The 19,930-nt window shown below is 37.2% G+C and overlaps 1 protein-coding gene across 14 annotated transcripts in view; it reads left to right on the forward strand.

Annotated features, from left to right (window-relative positions):
- The window catches only part of EPB41 (erythrocyte membrane protein band 4.1), a 205,130-nt gene that overhangs the window by 127,768 nt on the left and 57,432 nt on the right, over positions 1-19,930 (forward strand). For 5 of the 14 annotated variants that reach the window (XM_079913022.1, XM_079913018.1, XM_079913028.1 and 2 more), the window contains exons 12-14: positions 15,287-15,495; positions 18,812-18,868; positions 19,033-19,074. In XM_079913022.1, coding sequence (XP_079769148.1) covers positions 15,287-15,495; positions 18,812-18,868; positions 19,033-19,074 — 308 coding nt within the window. The remainder of the gene's footprint in view (positions 1-15,286; positions 15,496-18,811; positions 18,869-19,032; positions 19,075-19,930) is intronic. The other 9 variants (XM_079913030.1, XM_079913019.1, XM_079913031.1 and 6 more) reach the window with 4 other exon arrangements.

A 19,930-nucleotide genomic window follows, 5' to 3' on the forward strand; every position in this document is an offset into this window, starting at 1 on the left:
TTTAAAAAACCTTGATGTCTCTGTCTAATTGACTAATATTGGCCAGTTATATTAAATTATACACTGTGTTCCTGGCGGGAAATCTCCAAAAATTTGTCTTCAAAAGTTGTAGCAATGTTTGAGTTTCCAAAACTAAAGCATGTAAAACAATTCTAAAGGAAGACAGTCAGAGCTTTGGTGGCTTTACCGTTAGTATCACAGAGTTTTGGGAGCTTAGAAAAAGTTTTTGTTTTTTTCTTTTTTTAAGGTTTGTGGCAACCCTTCGTGGAGCTAGTCTATTGGCGCCATTTTCCCAACAGCATTTGCTTACTTAATGTCTGTGTCACATTTTTTTTTTAATTTAATTTAATTTTTTTATACAGTAGGTCCTTATTAGTCATCAATTTTATACACATCGGTGTACACATGTCAATCCCAATTGCTGAATTCATCCCACCACGACCCCCACCCCCCCGCACCTTTCCCCCCTTGGTGTCCATACGTTTGTTCTCTACATCTGTGTCTCTGTTTCTGCCCTGCAAACCGGTTCATCTGTACCATTTTTCTAGGTTCTACATATATGCATTAATATACGATATTTGTTTTTCTCCTTCTGACTTACTTCACTCTGTATGACAGTCTCTAGATCCATCCATGTCTCTACAAATGACCCAATTTCATTCCTTTTTGTGGCTGAGTAATATTCCATTGTATATATGTACCACATCTTTTTTTTTTTTTTTTTTTGCGGTACGCGGTCCTCTCACTGTTGTGGCCTCTCCCGTTGTGGAGCGTAGGCCCAGCGGCCATGGCTCACAGGCCCAGCCGCTCCGCGGCATGTGGGATCCTCCCAGACTGGAGCACAAACCCATGTCCCTTGCATCGGCAGGCGGACTCTCAACCACTGCGCCACCAGGGAAGCCCCTACCACATCTTCTTTATCCATTCGTCTGTCAATGGGAATTTAGGTTGCTTCCATGACCTGGCGATTGTAAATAGTGCTGCAATGAACAGTGGGGTGCATGTGTCTTTTTGAATTATGGTTTTCTCTGGGTATATGCCCAGTAGTGGGATTTCTGGATCATATGGTAATTCTATTTTTAGTTCTTTAAGGAACCTCCATAGTGGCTGTATCAATTTACATTCCCACCAACAGTGCAAGAGGGTTCCCTTTTCTCCACACTCTCTCCAGCATTTGTTGTTTGTAGATTTTCTGATGATGCCCATTGTAACTGGTGTGAGGTGATACCTCATTGTAGTTTTGATTTGTATTTCTCTAATAATTAGCGATGTTGAGCAGCTTTTCATGTGCTTCTTGGCCATCTGTATGTCTTCTTTGGAGAAATGTCTATTTAGGTCTTCTGCACATTTTTGGATTGGGTTGTTTGTTTTTTTAATATTGAGCTGCATGAGCTGTTTATATATTTTTGAGATTAATCCTTTGTCCGTTGATTCGTTTGCAAATATTTTCTCCTGTTCTGAGGGCTGTCTTTTCGTCTTGTTTATGGTTTCCTTTGCTGTGCAAAAGCTTTTAAGTTTCATTATGTCCCATTTGTTTATTTTTGTTTTTATTTCCATTACTCTAGGAGGTGGATCAAAAACGACCTTGCTGTGATTTATGTCAGAGAGTGTTCTTCCTATGTTTTCCTCTAAGAATTTTATAGTGCCCGGTCTTACATTTAGGTCTCTAATTAATCCATTTTGAGTTTCTCTTTGTGTATGGTGTTACGGAGTGTTCTAATTTCATTCTTTTACATGTAGCTGTCCAGTTTTCCCAGCACCACTTATTGAAGAGACTGTCTTTTCTCCACTGTATAGCCTTGCCTCCTTTGTCATAGATTAGTTGACCATAGGTGCATGGGTTTATCTCTGGGCTTTCTATCCTATTCCATTGATCTGTGTTTCTGTTTTTATGCCAGTACCGTATTGTCTTGATTACTGTAGCTTTATAGTATAGTCTGAAGTGAGGGAGTCTGATTCCTCCAGCTTCGTTTTTTCCCCTCAAGACTGCTTGGGCTATTTGGGGTCTTTTGTGTCTCCATACAAATTTTAAGATTTTTTGTTCTAGTTCCATAAAAAATGCTATTGGTAATTTGATAGGGATTGCATTGAATCTGTAGGGTGCTTTGGGTAGTATAGTCATTTTCACAATATTGATTCTTCCAATCCAAGAACGTGGTATATCTCTCCATCTGTTGGTATCATCTTTAATTTCTTTCATCAGTGTCTTATAGTTTTCTGCATACAGGTCTTTTTGTCTCCCTAGGTAGGTTTATTCCTAGGTATTTTATTCATTTCGTTGCAATGGTAAATGGGAGTGTTTCCTTAATTTCTCTTTCAGATTTTTCAACATTAGTGTATAGGAATGCAAGAGATTTCTGTGCATTCATTTTGTATCCTGCAACTTTACCAAATTCATTGATTAGCTCTAGTAGTTTTCTGGTGGCATCTTTAGGATTCTCTATGTATAGTATCATGTCATCTGCAAACAGTGACAGTTTTACTTCTTCTCTTCCAATTTGTATTCCTTTTATTTCTCTTTCTTCTCTGATTGCCGTGGCTAGGACCTCCAAAACTATGTTGAATAATAGTGGTGAGAGTGGACATTCTTGTCTTGTTCCTGATCTTAAAGGAAATGCTTTCAGTTTTTCACCATTGAGAATGATATTTGCTGTGGGTTTGTTGTATATGGCCTTTTTTATGTTGAGGTAGGTTCCCTTTATGCCCACTTTCTGGAGAGTTTTTTATTGTAAATGGGTGTGGAATTTTGTCCAAAGCTTTTTCTGCATCTATTGAGATGACCATATGGTTTTTATTTTTCAATTTGTTACTATGGTGTATCACATTGATTGATTTGCATATAGAATCCTTGCATCCCTGAGATAAATCCCACTTGATCATGGTGTGTGATCCTTTTAATGTGTTGTTGGATTCTGTTTGCTAGTATTTTGTTGAGGATTTTTGCATTTATATTCATCAGTGATATTGGTCTGTAATTTTCTTTTTTTGTAGTATCTTTGGTTTTGGTATTAGGGTGATGGTGGCCTCATAGAATGAGTTTGGGAGTGTTCCTCCACAATTTTTTGGAAGAGTCTGAGAAGGATGGGTGTTAGCTCTTCTCTAAATGTTTGATAGAATTCACCTGTGAAGCTATCTGGTCCTGGACTTTTGTTTGTTGGAAGATTTTTAATCACAGTTTCAATTTCATTACTTGTGATTGGTCTGTTCATATTTTCTATTTCTTCCTGGTTCAGTCTGGGAAGGTTATACCTTTCTAAGAATTTGTCCATTTCTTCCAGGTTGTCCATTTTATTGGCATAGAGTTGCTTGTAGTAGTCTCTTAGGATGCTTTGTATTTCTGCGGTGTCTGTTGTAACTTCTCCTTTTTCACTTCTGATTTTATTGATTTGAGTCCTCTCCCTCTTTTTCTTGATGAGTCTGGCTAATGGTTTATCAATTTTGTTTATCTTCTGAAAGAAGCAGCTTTTAGTTTTATTGATCTTTGCTATTGTTTTCTTTGTTTCTATTTCATTTGTTCCTTCAGGTGTAAGGTTAGATTATTTATTTGAGATTTTTCTTGTTTCTTGAGGTAGGCTTGTATAGCTATAAACTTCCTTCTTAGAACTGCTTTTGCTGCATCCCATAGGTTTTGGATCGTCGTGTTTTCATTGTCTTTTGTCTCTAGGAATTTTTTGATTTCCTCTTTGATTTCTTCAGTGATCTCTTGGTTATTTAGCAAAGTATTGTTTAGCCTCAATGTGTTTGTGTTATTTACGTTTTTTTCCCAGTAATTCATTTCTAATCTCACAGCATTGTGGTCAGAAAAGATGCTTGATATGATTTCAATTTTCTTAAATTTACTGAGGCTTGATTTGTGACCCAAGATGTGGTCTATCCTGGAGAATGTTCCGTGCACACCTGAGAAGAAAGTGTAATCTGTTTTTGGATGGAATGTCCTATAAATATCAATTAAATCTATCTAGTCTATTGTATCATTTAAAGCTTCTGTTTCCCTATTGATTTTCATTTTGGATGATCTGTCTATTGGTGTAAGTGAGGTGTTTAAGTCCCCCACTATTATTGTGTTACTGTCGATTTCCTCTTTTATAGCTGTTAGCAGTTGCCTTTTGTATTGAGGTGCTCCTATGTTGGGTGCATATATATTTATAATTGTTATATCTTCTTCTTGGATTGATCCCCTGATCATTATGTAGTGTCCTTCCTTGTCTCTTGTAACATTCTTTATTTTAAAGTCTATTTTATCTGATATGAGTATTGCTACTCCAGCTTTCTTTTGATTTCCATTTGCATGGAATATCTTTATCCATCCCCTCACTTTCAGTCTGAATGTGTCCCTAGGTCTGAAGTGGGTCTCTTATAGACAGCATATATATGGGTCTTGTGTTTGTATCCATTCAGCAAGCCTGTGTCTTTTGGTTGGAGCATTTAATCCATTCATGTTTAAGGTAATTATCAATATGTATGTTACTATTACCATTTTCTTAATTGTTTTGGGTTTGTTTTTGTAGGTCCTTTTCTTCTCTCGTGTTTCCCACTTAGAGAAGTTCCTTTAGCATTTGTTGTAGAGCTGGTTTGGTGGTGCTGAATTCTCTTAGCTTTTGCTTGTCTGTAAAGCATTTGATTTCTCCATCGAATCTGAATGAGATCCTTGCCAGGTAGAGTAATCTTGGTTGTAGGTTCTTCCCTTTCATCACTTTAAGTATATCATGCCACTCCCTTCTGGCTTGTAGAGTTTCTGTTGAGAAATCAGCTGTTAATCGTATGGGAGTTCCTGTGTATGCTATTTGTCATTTTTCCCCTGCTGCTTTTAATAATTTTTCTTTGTCTTTAATATTTGCCAATTTGATTACTGTGTGTCTCGGCGTGTTTCTCCTTGGGTTTATCCTGTATGGGACTCTCTGCACTTCCTGGACTTGGGTGGCTATTTCCTTTCCCAAGTTAGGGATGTTTTCAACTATAATCTCTTGAAATATTTTCTGGTACTTTCTCTCTCTTCTCCTTCTGGGACCCCTATAATGTGAATATTGTTGCATTTAATGTTGTCCCAGAGGTCTCTTAGGCTGTCTTCATTTCTTTTCATTCTTTTTTCTTTATTCTGTTCCGCAGCAGTGAATTCCACCATTCTTTCTTCCAGGTCATTTATGTGTTCTTCTGCCTCAGTTATTCTGCTATTGATTCCTTCTAGTGTAGTGTTCTTTTCAGTTATTGTATTGTTCCTCTCTGTTTGTTTGTTCTTTAATTCTTCTAGGTCTTTGTTAAACATTTCTTGCATCTTCTCGATCTTTGCCTCCATTCTTTTTCCAAGGTCCTGGATCATGTTCACTATCATTCTTCTGAATTCTTTTTCTGGAATGTTGCCTATCTCCACTTCATTTAGTTGTTTCTCTGGGGTTTTATCTTGTTCCTTCATCTGGAACATAGCCCTCTGCCTTTTCATCTTGTCTATCTTTCTGTGAATGTGGTTTATGTTCCACAGGCTGCAGGATTGTAGTTCTTCTTGCTTCTGCTGTCTGCCCTCTCAGAAAAAGAATTTTGAAATAATTTATTCCAGCCATCTTATTTTATAGAAGTAGAGTGTGAAGCTTAAAAAAGTAATTTGTCCAAAGTTAACCTGGTTTTGTACTGCAAATTTAAGACAGAATTCACATTTTCTGATATCCAGATCAATCCCTTTTTCCTTGATTTATTCCATGATGCCTTCTTCCTATCTCTACAGTTTGAAAACTTTTTAAAGATGCATGATCTTAAGTGGTGTTGGTCTTGATAATTACCACAGTACTTGCTGCATTGTAAGTGCTTAACAAATAAATTTTGAAAATAAGATGATTATTTTTCTTATTTAGTTGAATGTGAGCACAATTTTTATGTTCCACACTTCCTATGTGATATTTTAAGTGCATTAGAATTTCCTGTTACAACTCTTGTCCCTCTGTTTAATTTCTCTGCTCGGAAGAAAAGTACTTAAAAAAAAAAATCTTCACTCAAATCCTGATGACTAATGAAGCTGAGTACCTTTCCATAGTTTATAGGCTATTTGCGTATAATTATTTCTGAAGTGCCTATTCGGATCTTTTGCTCATATTTTTATTGAGTTGTCTGTCTTATTAATGTGTAGGGGTTCTTTATATATTCTTGTCTCACTCCCAGTCTTAGGGAGAAAGCATCAGTATTTCATCATTAAATGTGATGTTTGCTTTGGGTTTTATGTAGCTACCTCTTATCAGATAAGGAAATATCTAAGAGTTTTTATCATGAATGAATGGTGACTTTTACCAAGTGTTTTCACTTCATTGGTGGATATAATATGATTTTCTCCTTTTTTGAAAAAAAATTTAACTATTTATTTTTGGCCGTGTTGGGTCTTTGTTGCTTCGCGCAGGCTTTCTCTAGTTGCTGCAAGCAGGAGCTACTCTTTGTTGCGGTGCGTGGGCTTCTCATTGTGGTTGCTTCTCTTGTTGCAGAGCATGGGCTCTAGGCACGCGGGCTTCAGTAGTTTTGACACGTGGGCTCACGTTGTGGCTTGCGGGCTCTAGAGTGCAGGCTCAATAGTTGTGGCGCATGGACTTAGTTGCTCCGTGGCATGTGGGATCTTCCCGGACCACGGCTCGAACCTGTGGCCCCAGCATTGGCAGGCGGATTCTTAACCACTGTGCCACCAGGGAAGTCCTATTTTTCTCCTTTCTTATGTTACGTGGTGGATTACATTGATTGACTTTCCATTGTTAAGCCTTCTTGGCATTCATGAAGTAGACTCAATTTGATCATAATATACTTTTCTTATGTCATTTTAGGCTTTTTGCAATGATTTTCATGAGAGAGAAAGGCCTGTAATTTTCCTTTCTTGTAATGTTGTCAGGTTTTAATATCAAGTTTATGCTGGCCTCATTAAATAAATTTGAGAAGGATTCCCTCTTTTTCTGTTCTCTGGAAGAGTTTTATGTAAGATTGGTATTATTTCTTCCTTAATGTTTGGAAGAATTCACCTATAAAGCCAGTTGATTCTAAAGATCCCTTTGTGAGAGGGTTCTTTACTTACAGAGTCAACGCCTTTATTAGAAAGGACTATTAAGATGTTCTAGTTCTTGGTAATTGTGTTTTTCTAGGAAATGTCCATTCCATCTAAAATTTCAAATTTATTGCCATAAAACTGTGTATCTTTTTAATATCTATAAGATCTCTAGTACTTTTATGTTCCTGATATTGGTAATTTGTGAACCTACTGCCCCCCCTTTTCTTTTTAAGAGTCTTGCTACAGATCTATTAATTTTATTACTCTTTCCAAAGAACCAACTTTTGGTTTTGTTTTCTTCATATATATATATATATATATATATATATATATATATATATATATATATATAATTTTTTTTTAATTTTGCGGTACGCGGACCTCTCACTGTCGCGGCCTCTCCCATTGCAGAGCACAGGCTCCGGACGCGCAGGCTCAGCGGCCATGGCTCAGGGGCCCAGCCGCTCCGCGGCACGTGGGATCCTCCCGGACCGGGGCACAAACCCGTGTCCCCTGCATCAGCAGGCGGACTCTCAACCACTGCGCCACCAGGGAAGCCCTCTTCTTATATATTTTTAATTTAATTTATGCCAGCTAGTATCTTTATTATTTTCCTTTTCCTTTTATTGAACTGTTCTTTTTCTAATTTCTTAAAAGGATACCCATTGATGTTTCTTTTTTTTTTTTTTTTTTTTTTGTGGTACGCGGGCCTCTCACTGTTGTGGCCTCTCCCGTTGTGGAGCACAGGCTCCGGACGCGCAGGCTCAGCGGCCATGACTCACGGGCCCAGCCGCTCCGCGGCATGGGGGAAGACCCCCATTGATGTTTCTTATTTCTTAACAACCTGACCTTAGAATTCAAGTGATTTGCCTAAGGTCACATAGTTAGTCAGTGACAGAGCTAGAAGTAGAATCTAGAACTGTTCTCCCAGTGCTGCGTTTTTTTATTCTTCACCATGATGACTTCTTTTTTTGTAGAAGAAGGAGAATGAAAGATGTCACTAGTCAGTATTCATTGAGCACTTAGTATGTTCCAGACACTGTTCTAAACATTTTACATATATTATCTTTTAATCATCTGAGTTGCATATAAACTGAGTAGGACAAATCTTTTGTAGTTCTGTTTTTAAGTGTCTTTTTTTTTTTCTCTGTGTGCTGTCTTCTCAGTATAAGAACTGGAAACATTTCTATGGAAGCTGTTTTTCCCTCCTTTTCCTAGATCCTTTTCCATTCTTCTTAAAAGAGAGCCTTTCCCCTATTAGTTCTCCCTCTTTTATTTTTTTTTAATGAATACAGTCCTCTAAGCTAGAGATGGTGTATTAGGGAAACTTTAATAAGAAATGCTTTGTAAGGGGCCTCATTTTAATGAACATTCCCTTTCTCTTTTCTATCTGGTGCTCAAAGAATCTGCTTCACCAGCTGAAGAACTAAAACTGGTTCCAATCCTAGTTCATACGATAAGAGGGGGAAGTCACAAGGATAAGCTAATAATGACGGCAAGGATTTTTCAGTTTATATTTTTGTTGCACTTTTTGCTTTTCAAACCATTTCCATATATTCCTCTTTGGTACCAACAACCTAGCAGACAAGAAACATTTAGGAATTCTTGTTTTACTCATGAGGAAACCGGGGCACAAGAAAAGTTATATAACTTCCTAGGATCACACAACCAAGCTGTTCATCCGTCCAGTGAGTAGTGGTTGCAGTGATTCTTGCCAGGGGAATACATCCGTATCATCTTTGGAGCTTTAAAACAAAACAAATACCTAGGCCTCACTCTTAGATACCACATCTGTCTGTGGTGGAACTGAGCATCAGCTGGGTTTTTTGTTTGTTTTTCAAGATCCGTAGATGATTCATGTGGGCCCTCTGATAGTGGGATCACTGATCCACTGCATACCCACTGTACCTATACCGTACTAGCAGAAATTGTGCTAGTAAGTAACAGAGCTGGAACTAGAATTTAAGACTCCTTTTACACAAGGTGATGGTTTTGAGTTTTACACTTCTCTGCTCTAACAAATAACTAAGTTTCTGTTGTTGTCAGATAAGAGCAACATAATACTGGAGTTAATTGGTCCACAAGATGATCACAACCAGCATTCTTCCTTGCCTAGACCTTCAATAATGGGAAATAATTGAATTTTTAAAGTTAAGTGTTCTCTATCTATGTATCAAAATCTTTTAATAGTTAACAAATGAATTCATAAAACTGAAAAACCAAAACATCTTAAAAAGTAACCATTACCTCCAACACTGAATATACTAAAAAGCATTGAATTATATAGTCTAAATGGGTGTGTTTTATGGCTCAATAGAGCTGTTTAAAAAGACAAGAACCAGTCAACTACCATGATTCTCTGGGGTGATCCATAGTTTTTATAGCCTTCTTATGGAGAAAAGGAAAGAAATTTGCCTCTCTCCATAGCTCCTAGGTGATGTGTTTCACTTGAACTGCATTTCAATGTGTGCATTATTAGTTTTTGCCCAACATGCTCTTGAAATAATATTAACCCATAAAAAAAATACAAAGGCTTAGGTATGACATTAAAAGTTATTATATGTAGGATTTATAAAGTGATTTTATATCCACTGAGTATACCAACCATCCTGTAGAGTTCATATCTTCCACATTTTACAAATGATGCAACTTTCTGCCTCTGTTTCTAACTGCCGGTTTCTACACCTATACCTACTTTCCCACATATAGTACAGATTTCCAGGGCTAGAAATGCTGAAGACTTAAATTATTTGGCTCTGCAATATTAGTACTGGATTAAAACCAAATGCAAGTGGCAAAATAACACATGGTGAAAGCATGGGCTATGTTTCTATGATGCCAGGCAGAAACGAATTAATTCTTTGAGAGGAGGTGTGAATACACATGTATAATGATACTTTAACACAACTGTGAGCAAAATATTTTGTCACATTCCCCTGTGTTGTTAGATTTGGTCTGCCATCTGCCATTCTTGCGCTGACTGGCTTAGAGCACTCATGAGTAGCAGGGACTTGCAAGAGGCTACAGAGTGTTCATTGAAAGATAAGGTAGATCCTCGAGGGGGATGGGGGGCAGAAGGATTGGGAGTTTGGGATTAGCAGATACAGTCTAGTATATATAGGATGGATAAACAACAAAGTCCTACTGTATAGCATAGGGAACTATATTCAATATCCTGTGATAAACCATAATGGAAAATAATATGAAAAAGAATATATATATGGCTGAATCACTTTGCTATACAGCAGAAATTAACACAACATTGTAAATAAACTATACTTCAATAAAATATTTTAAAAAAGAAAAAAAAAAGGAAAGATAAAGTAGATCCTTGTGTTTCTGTTGCTTTTCCTGTGTATCCTCTGAGGAGTTATTTCTTTCATTGGACATCATTACAGAATGTCAAGCATTTTTTTCTTGGTGTTGTGTATATGAAGTAGTTGTGAATTTCAATTTTTAATCTGTTCTGATTCATGGAATTCCTTTGTATGACCTAATTTTTACTGCTTATACATATAAATTTATCAGGAAAAGTTAAGTTCAGAATACTCAGTTTAAGAAGGCAGGAAAAGAATCAACATTGTGAAAATGACTATACTATCCAAAGCAATCTACAGATTCAGTGCAATCCTTATCAAACTACCACTGGCATTTTTCACAGAACTAGAACAAAAAATTTCACAATTTGTATGGAAAGACAAAAGACCCAGAATAGCCAAAGCAATCTTGAGAACGAAAAACGGAGCTGGAGGAATCAGGCTCCCTGACTTCAGACTATAGTACAAAGCTACAGTAATCAAGACAGTATGGTACTGGCACAGAAACAGAAATATAGATCAATGGAACAGGATAGAAAGCCCAGAGATAAAGCCACGCACATATGGTCACCTTTTCTTTGATAAAGGAGGCAAGAATATACAGTGGAGAAAAGACAGCCTCTTCAATAAGTGATGCTGGAAAAACCGGACAGCTACATGTAAAAGAATGAAATTAGAATGCTCCCTAACACCATACACAGAAATAAACTCAAAATGGATTAAAGACCTAAATGTAAGGGCAGACACTATAAAACTCTTAGAGGAAAACATAGGCAGAACCCTCTATGACATAAATCACAGCAAGATCCTTTTTGACCCACCTGCTAGAGAAATGGAAATAAAAACAAAAATAAACAAATGGGACATAATGAAACTTAAAAGCTTTTGCACAGCAAAGGAAACCATAAACAAGACAAAAAGACAACCCTCAGAATGGGAGAAAATATTTACAAATGAAGCAACTGACAAAGGATTAATCTCCAAAATTTACAAGCAGCTCATGCAGCTCAGTATCAAAAAAACAAACAACCCAATCCAAAAATGTGCAGAAGACCTAAATAGACATTTCTCCAAAGAAGATATACAGATTGCCAACAAACACAGGAAAGAATGCTCAACATCATTAATCATTAGAGAAATGCAAATCAAAACTACAATGAGATATCATCTCACACCAGTCAGAATGGGCATCATCAAAAAATCTAGAAACAATAAATTCTGGAGAGGGTGTGGAGAAAAGGGAACCCCCTTGCACTGTTGGTGGGAATGTAAATTGATAAGCCACTATGGAGAACAGTATGGAGGTTCCTTAAAAAACTAAAAATAGAACTACCAAATGACCCAGCAATCCCACTACTGGGCATATACCCTGAGAAAACCATAATTCAAAAAGAGTCATGTACTACAGTGTTCATTGCAGCTCTATTTACAATAGCCAGGACATGGAAGCAACCTAAGTGTCCATCGACAGATGAATGGATAAAGAAGATGTGGCACATATATACAATAGAATATTACTCGGCCATAAAAAGAAATGAAGTTGAGTTATTTGTAGTGAGGTGGATGGACCTAGAGTCTGTCATACAGAGTGAAGTCAGTCAGAAAGAGAAAAACAAATACCGTAAGCTAACACATATATATGGAATCTAAAAAAAAAAAAAAAATGGTCATGAAGAACCTAGGGGCAAGACAGGAATAAAGACGCAGACCTACTAGAGAATGGACTTGAGGATACGGGGAGGGAGGGGGAAGGGTAAGCTGGGACAAAGTGAGAGAGTGGCATGGACATAGATACACTACCAAACGTAAAATAGATAGCTGGTGGGAAGCAGCCGCATAGCACAGGTAGATCAGCTCGGTGCTTTGTGACCACCTAGAGGGGTGGGATAGGGAGGGTGGAAGGGAGGGAGATGCAAGAGGGAAGAGATATGGGGATATATGTATATGTATAACTGACTCACTTTGTTATAAAGCAGAAACTAATACACCATTGTAAAGCAATTATACTCCAATAAAGATGTTAAAAAAAAAAGGCAGGAAAGTGTGTAATAAAAATCATAAAGATTTCCATGTAAGATAATTAAAATTTAAAAGTCTCAGCACATGAAGGATAATGATCTGTTATCAGAAATATTAAATCATGTGGAAACACACTACATACCTAGACTTTGCCAGGTAAGTGAGGTCTTACTACGAAGTATGTGGATGTTTTCTTTTAGTTCCTGAAAGAATGAAGATAAAAATCATAAAAAGGGTATGAGTGATTGTTTTTAAGTGAGTGATCTGAAACTTAGATGCCCAGTAATCCAAACCAAAACAACTCTTAACTCTGTGAAAAGATAAAGCTTTTGTCATAAGCTTATATTGTATATTCCCTCTAAAACAGTCTGTATAGTCTATATACAGTCTTTGCCCTAAATCAGGGTTTCTTAACCTAGCAACCTTGTCCTGTACACACTAGAGCCAGTACCCCCTCCTACTTCACTCCTCAGTTGTGACAACCAAAAATGTCTCCAGACATTGCCAGATGTTCTCTGCGGTGTCAAAATCACCCCTGGTTTAGAACTGCTGCCCTAAATATATTAGAGAATAGGAACAATAATGCAAATTGATAAGACTCTGGAAGAGGATAGGGTAGAACTCAAAGGGTTGTTTTGGTTTTTTTAAGGACTAAAGGCCAAAGGTTTTGAATTTTATTTCATTTTTTTAATTAATATTTTTGGAGTATAGTTGATTACAATGTTGTGTTAGTTTCTGCTGTGTAGCAAAGTGAATCAATTATACATAATCATATATCTACTCTTTTTTAGATTCTTTTCCCATATAGGTCATTATAGAGTATTGAGTAAAGTTCCCTGTGCTATCCAGTAGGTTCTTATTAGTTATCTGTTTTATATGTAGTAGTGTGTATATGCCAATCCTAATCTCCCAATTTATCCCTCCCCGTCCCTTTCCTCCTTGGTAACCATAAATTTGTTTTCTACATTTGTGACTCGATTTCTGTTTTGTAAATAAGTTCATTTGTACCATTTTTTTAGATTCCACATATAAGTTATATCCTATGATATTTGTCTTTCTCTGTTTGACTTCACTCAGTACAACAATCACTAGGTCCATTGATGTTGCTGCAAATGGCATTATTTTGTTCTTTTTTATGGCCGAGTAATATTCCACTGTATATATGTACCACATCTTCTTTATCTGTTCATCCGTCAATGGACACTTAGGTTGCCTCCATGTCCTGGCTATTGTAAATAGTGCTGCAGTGAACATTAGGGTGCATGTGTCTTTTCAAATTATGGTTTTCTCCAGATATATGCCCAGGAGTGGGATTGTTGGATCATATGGTAGCTCTATTTTTAGTTTTTTAAGGAACCTCCATACTGTTCTATATGTTAGTGGCTGTACCAATTTACATTGCCACCAACAGTGTAGGAGGGTTCCCTTTTCTCTACACCCTTTCCAACATTTATTGTTTGTAGTGTTGTTTTTTTTTTTTGCGGTACGCGGGCCTCTCACTGTTGTGACTTCTCCCCTTGCGGAGCACAGGCTCCAGATGCGCGGGCTCAGCGGCCATGGCTCACGGGCCCAGCTGCTCCACGGTATGTGGGATCTTCCTGGACCGGGGCACGAACCCGCGTCTCCTGCATCGGCAGGCGGACTCTCAACCACTGCGCCACCAGGAAAGCCCTGTAGATTTTTTTGATGATGGCCGTTCTGACCAGTGTGAGGTAATACCTCATTGTAGTTTTTTTTTGTTTGTTTGTTTTGTGGTACACGGGCCTCTCATTGTTGTGGCCTCTCCCGTTGCGGAGCACAGGCTCCGGACGCGCAGGCTCAGCGGCCATGGCTCACGGGCCCAGCCGCTCCGCGGCATGTGGGATCTTCCCGGACCGGGGCATGAACCCGCGTCCCCTGCATCGGAAGGCGGACTCTCAACCACTGCGCCACCAGGGAAGCCCGGGTGGCGTTTTTTGGGGGGTTTTTTGGGGGTTTTTTTGATATTGAGCTGCATGAACTTTTATATATTTTAGAAATTAATCCCTCGTCAGTCACTTTGTTTGCAAATATTTTCTCGCATTCTGTGGGTTGTCTTTTCATTTTGTTTATAGTTTCCTTTGCTGTGCAAAAGCTTTTAAGTTTCATTACGTCCCATTTGTTTATTTTTGTTTTTATTTTCATTAGGAGGTGGATCAAAAAAGATCTTGTTGCAATTTATGTCAGAGAGTGTTCTGCAAATGGATTAAATGCCCCAACCAAAGGACATAGAATGGCTGAATGGATTGAATTTTATTTTTTAATCAAACAATTAAAAAGGAAAGTGTCTGATTCAAAGATTTGCCCTTAAGCTTAAAGAAGCATCAAAATATGTACATGTCTTATAAGAAGATTCCTTTATCAAGCTATTTTGTAATCATTCTGAGGAGGCTTAGCAGAAGAAATCAGACTTAATCCTTTTTCCTAGAATATATTTTTAGGTTCCTGAAACCACCTATAAATAAATGGATCTTTATTTCAAAAGGCCTTCATAGAAGAAATCAGACTTAATTAACCCATTTTTTCCTTCATAGACTACCTTGCAGGTTCTTGAAACTAATAGATTACAAGGTTAAACAATCTTGCCAACTTTTTAATAAAATGAGTTTTCCATTTTTTTTTTCATATATTTCTGTGTCCACGTCCACCCCCCTCCCGCCTCCTGTCCCACCCTTTATGGAACATTATCGTCAGGACATTTTAGCTTTTCTGTTAGGGTAATTTTAGCTTTGTTATTGCCATTATTGCCATCAGTTACCTGCCAGAGCACTAATAATTTATTTTTTACCTTCTGTATGGTAGCCCACTGGACACTGTACCACTCGTATGTGTCCTGGAGTCACAGTTATTTCACCTGGTGGCTGTGAAGTAGTACAGTGACTCTTGCCTTCACTTATCCTTCACTTGTGCCTTTTTCACGTAGCAGCAGCCGTTGATTCAGCAGACCGAAGTCCTCGGCCCACCTCTGCACCGGCCATTGCTCAGAGTCAGGCCGCAGAAGGCAGCGTCCCAGGTGCACCTGTTAAAAAAGGAGTGGTTTCTAAAACACCGAAGGAAACAGTGCAGGTTGAAGTGAAAAAGGAAGAAGTCCCACCTGAGCAACCTGAGCCAGAGCTCACAGAAGTGTGGAAGGTATGTCATAAGCCCAGATGTCTAGCTAATTCACTTTTTGGTTCAGAGGTGTTGACTCCTTGACCAGGAAGATTCTCAAAGCACTGTTTTTTGTCGGATCCTAACAAAGTTATTTCTTCCTTACTCTTTCGGAAAGAAGATATCTCCCATTAACCTGTAAAATATTTTCATAGAATTATGTCATGAAGTACTTGTAAGCTATCCCAGTTTTCTGGTGACCCACAGCTTTACCCAACTTAAATCTTAAAAAATGAGTCTGTAAAACACACCAGAACTGTGATCATCTGTTTTTAAAAATAATTTTTACTCATCCAGAAGGAATTTCCACATTCCTTTTTAAGAGTAAGCTCTGCTAGTATGAGTAAAATATAATTTGATTTCCTAAAATGGATATATGTGTAACATACCCGAAGAATATCCAGATATTATATAAAGCACATCTATATGGTTGTTCAAATCTTAAGAAACTTTACACAAAGGGGAAGATCCATTATGTAGGGGAGGTTATGCTACTGGGTTGTTTACAGTTCTGAGTTGATTGTACCCACAGTCACGGAACTTTGTTGAAACATCACCAATTTAATTAGTAGATATCCCAGGAGTAACAGTATCTGGACTGATCTTTTATATGTTGATAAGCTTTTTTAAATACATTTAAACAGTGATGGAGTTGAGCTGTCAGTTCAGATTTACTGAAGTAAATACGAGTCTCACTGTTGACAACAGGAATTAATAGAAGCAGTCTTTATAAGAAAAATTACATTTTTATATGTCTGTTAAGGAATTTAAAACCATATAAGACCTTGGGAAGTGCTCTCCCCTTGGCAGATGGATTAATCCTGTTCTTTTGGAGCCAGTTCAATATCTAGTTTACCTATAGAGCAGTGGCCAATCTGGCTCTGTTTTGACTGTATTTAAAAAAAAAACAAAACTATTCAATATGACGTATAGTTTTTATGGTCCTTTGAGACCAACTTGAATCCAGAGTGAATGGTAGGTGTTTGCATTTTTGTATCTAGCCAAATGTGCGTGACATTGACCACCAGGTTCAGTATCAACAATGCCTTTTTAATGTTAGACTACTTCCGTTTTTAATGTTAGGGTAGCTCACCTGGCACTTTTGACTGTCCTTCCATTTGTGATACTAACTGAAAAGTGTTAGATTACTGGAATTGGCAAGGGAATCTTTTTGGTGGCTAAGATTCTTTTGGCTTTCTGCTAACTTATTTGTTCTTTTGCCTGTCTGACAGACATAATATCTTCAAGAATAGGTTCCCTTTGCTCTTGGGACCTCAGCAGAGTGGAGAGATCACTTCCTGTTATATGCTCACCATTTAAGTGCCAGTTGGGGGGTCTTCTTGCCAGTTAATTCTATATAAATAAATTTTGAGATACTTGTATTGAGAGCAGACTGAAAGCCACCTCTGATAACCTTCTGTTACTGTAATAGTAGTGACGGAGTTAAGGGTGACTCTGAGTTGATTTTATTTGTAGCAGTTAGAAAATAATTATGGAATTTGCCTGAAGCTGTATTTACTATATAAAGCAGCAGTAGTAATAAAGTAGCCTTGTAATTGTGGAAATCTCATTGCCTAACACTAAGTTGGTGCCCGATAGAGAGAGCTTTTTGGCATCTTGAGTCATTTGACAAGACCTACTTTGCAGGTGTGGAGATAGTACCTTTCCTCATGTACATCTTTATCTCCATTGATATTCTCTGTAGGAGCATAAATAGAACTACTGTTGCTACTTGGTCTCCATTCTTAGATTGAAGTAGAGGCTCTCAATTTCTTGCTGTTGGATTGCTAAGGACCCAAAGCAAGAAGTCATCATTCATTGAAACAAGTAATTTAAGCTTTACAAAATAATTGAAAACTTCCATTTGCTAAGCATTCACAACTCTATGAAGATATTATCTCCATTTTATCAATAAAAGACTTAAAACTCAGGTGAAATAACTTGTTAATGGCAACACAGCAATAATCCCAGAATAATCCCAGTTATTTCTACTGAAATTCAGAGTAGAAATAACCCAAATTCTTAATTACCCCAGTAGTTAAAAGGACTGTAGCCAGATGTGCTTATGATTTGACAGTGTCACAAAGGTTGGTATCATCTTATGTTCTTTACATTCAGTCCTAGAGAAAACGGCACAATGACATTATATTCTGAGGTAATGCTCCCAAGTGTGATTAAAAAGAATGTGTCAAGGGAATTCCCTGGAGGTCCAGTAGTTATGACTATGTGCTTTCACTGCTGAGGGCCCAGGTTTGATCCCTGGTTGGGGACCTAGGATCCCGCAAGCTGCACAGCGGCCAGAAAAAGAAAAAAAGAAAGAAAGAGTACATCAAAACCACAGATTAATGAGGTTCTGTAAAGAACGTAATGATACAGGGTGATTGATTTGACGCTTAATAAAAACATTTTTCTCATTTTGATATATCCAGTGCTTTAGGCATTGATCACTCTTGGTTTTTAAATTTATGCTTACTCCATTTTGGGTATATAAAATGACTGCTGCTAAAGATATTTCAAAGCCAGGCAGGAGGCCTTAGTTATTCTCTTCCTGTTCTTAAGGATGAATCTTTTCCATCCACCGAACACATGGGCTCCAACTCCCTGGAGAGGAGATTACAGTGTGTTGAATGTTGCAGCTGAGCCCTGTGTGTGCTTATTTATAAATCAGCCTTGGAAGTAATTGCATGCATCAGTAACAATTCGGATTGAGTTTATTTTGATGTGTTGTTGTCTAATAAACTCAAGGGTTAAACTTGCCTCCTTAAATATATTGATCAACTAACAAAATTTTTTGTATTTACCTGCTTGGTGTCATATGTGGTTTATTTTATGTGTGCTCTAAACTGTAAAGATGTTCTTTTTGTTTCTGTCATGTATGTCATACATTGGTATCTTCATTTGTAAATTTGTTTTTATGTTATTTAAGACACTTCTACATCATTTTTAAAAAGCAAAACAAAAGACTTTTTAAAGTCTAAATTATTATTTTTAATAAGTACTTTTTAATCAATAAGTATAAATATATTCTCTTCATGAATAGAATAATTACCTTAATTTTCTTTTTTGATCCTTTGGTTGTCCATATTACCTCTTCAGCTTTGAGAATGTGATGGTGAACTAACAGATTGTTCTTGAGAGCAGTGTCCTTGCCTGTAATACCCCCGTAAGACTGCATCATGATGATTACGTATCAGCTTATTTCACAAGCAGCCTAAAGATGCAGCTGATTTGGAAATGACGCTATTCATAGAAACCTACTAACCTGAAATGTTTTTACCACTTTATTTCTTAAATGTAGGTGGAAAAAACCCACATCGAGGTCACAGTACCCACCTCAAATGGTGACCAAATACAGGTTTGTGCCAATAGGCCACTTATTCCTTTTCCCTCCCTCCCCAATTTTTTCTTCCCTCCCACTCCCTGCTCCTTAAAAAAAAATTATAAGTTGAAGGTTCAAAAAAACTTCAATGAGCCAATATTTTATCATTTTTCTTTCTTTTTTTAATAATGGCAAAACAGAAGCTTGCAGAAAAAAATGAAGATCTGATAAGAATGAGGAAGGTTAGCCATTTTTCACTTTCACAAAATCACTTTACCATCACCCATGCTGACTTTTAAAGTGCATTAAAAAGACAGTGATCCATTCTTTTCATTGATTTCTCTTAATCCGAAATTACTTTCTAATAGCAGGTATACATATACACATGTTATGTATATATATGCATATACATACATATGTATACCAAAGAAATTATAATCCTATACTATATATTGAAAAATTTCATTAAAATAAACTTTCCAGTAGGAAAATATATTTTTAAACAGAATGAAATAATTAGTGAAGGCCAAATCTATCCTTTATATTCAAACTTTATAAGAAATATTTCACAGTGGTACCATATGCTTGGAATCGTTGACAGTATTTTATGCATATTTATTATGGAAACCATCATAGCAGCAACTCCCAGTATTGCTAATAATTATGGGTTTGGCTGTTCTGTGTCTCATTCTTCCCAACCATAGAGTAGGATGAATCAATTCTTACTGAATAGAATATTGATTGACCATGTATAAAATGCCCTTAGATCTTTCTTAAGGAAGATATTAGAGCCGTACGTACCTGCAGTATTACTAAGTTTGAAATAATGTCCAAAACGCTAAATAATGTCTTAAAGCATTTCCCTACTCCATGGAACACGGAGAGTCAAGGCTTCTTAAAGTCACGCATTTTAAGGTAACCCTCAGACAGCTCACAGAGGAACGTAAAGCAGCTTGTTACGTAAGAAGCCAATGAAGCCAGGAGCACTGTCTATTTAAATAACATCGTCGCATTCTTCCATCATTCATGAACAATGTCATCCATTTTCTAGTGGTAATCGTGTCCTCTGTGTGTCCTTGTGGTTCTGTGACCATTTCA

The sequence above is a fragment of the Stenella coeruleoalba genome (assembly GCF_951394435.1).
Source record: "Stenella coeruleoalba genome assembly, chromosome: 1".
NCBI lineage: Eukaryota > Metazoa > Chordata > Mammalia > Artiodactyla > Delphinidae > Stenella > Stenella coeruleoalba.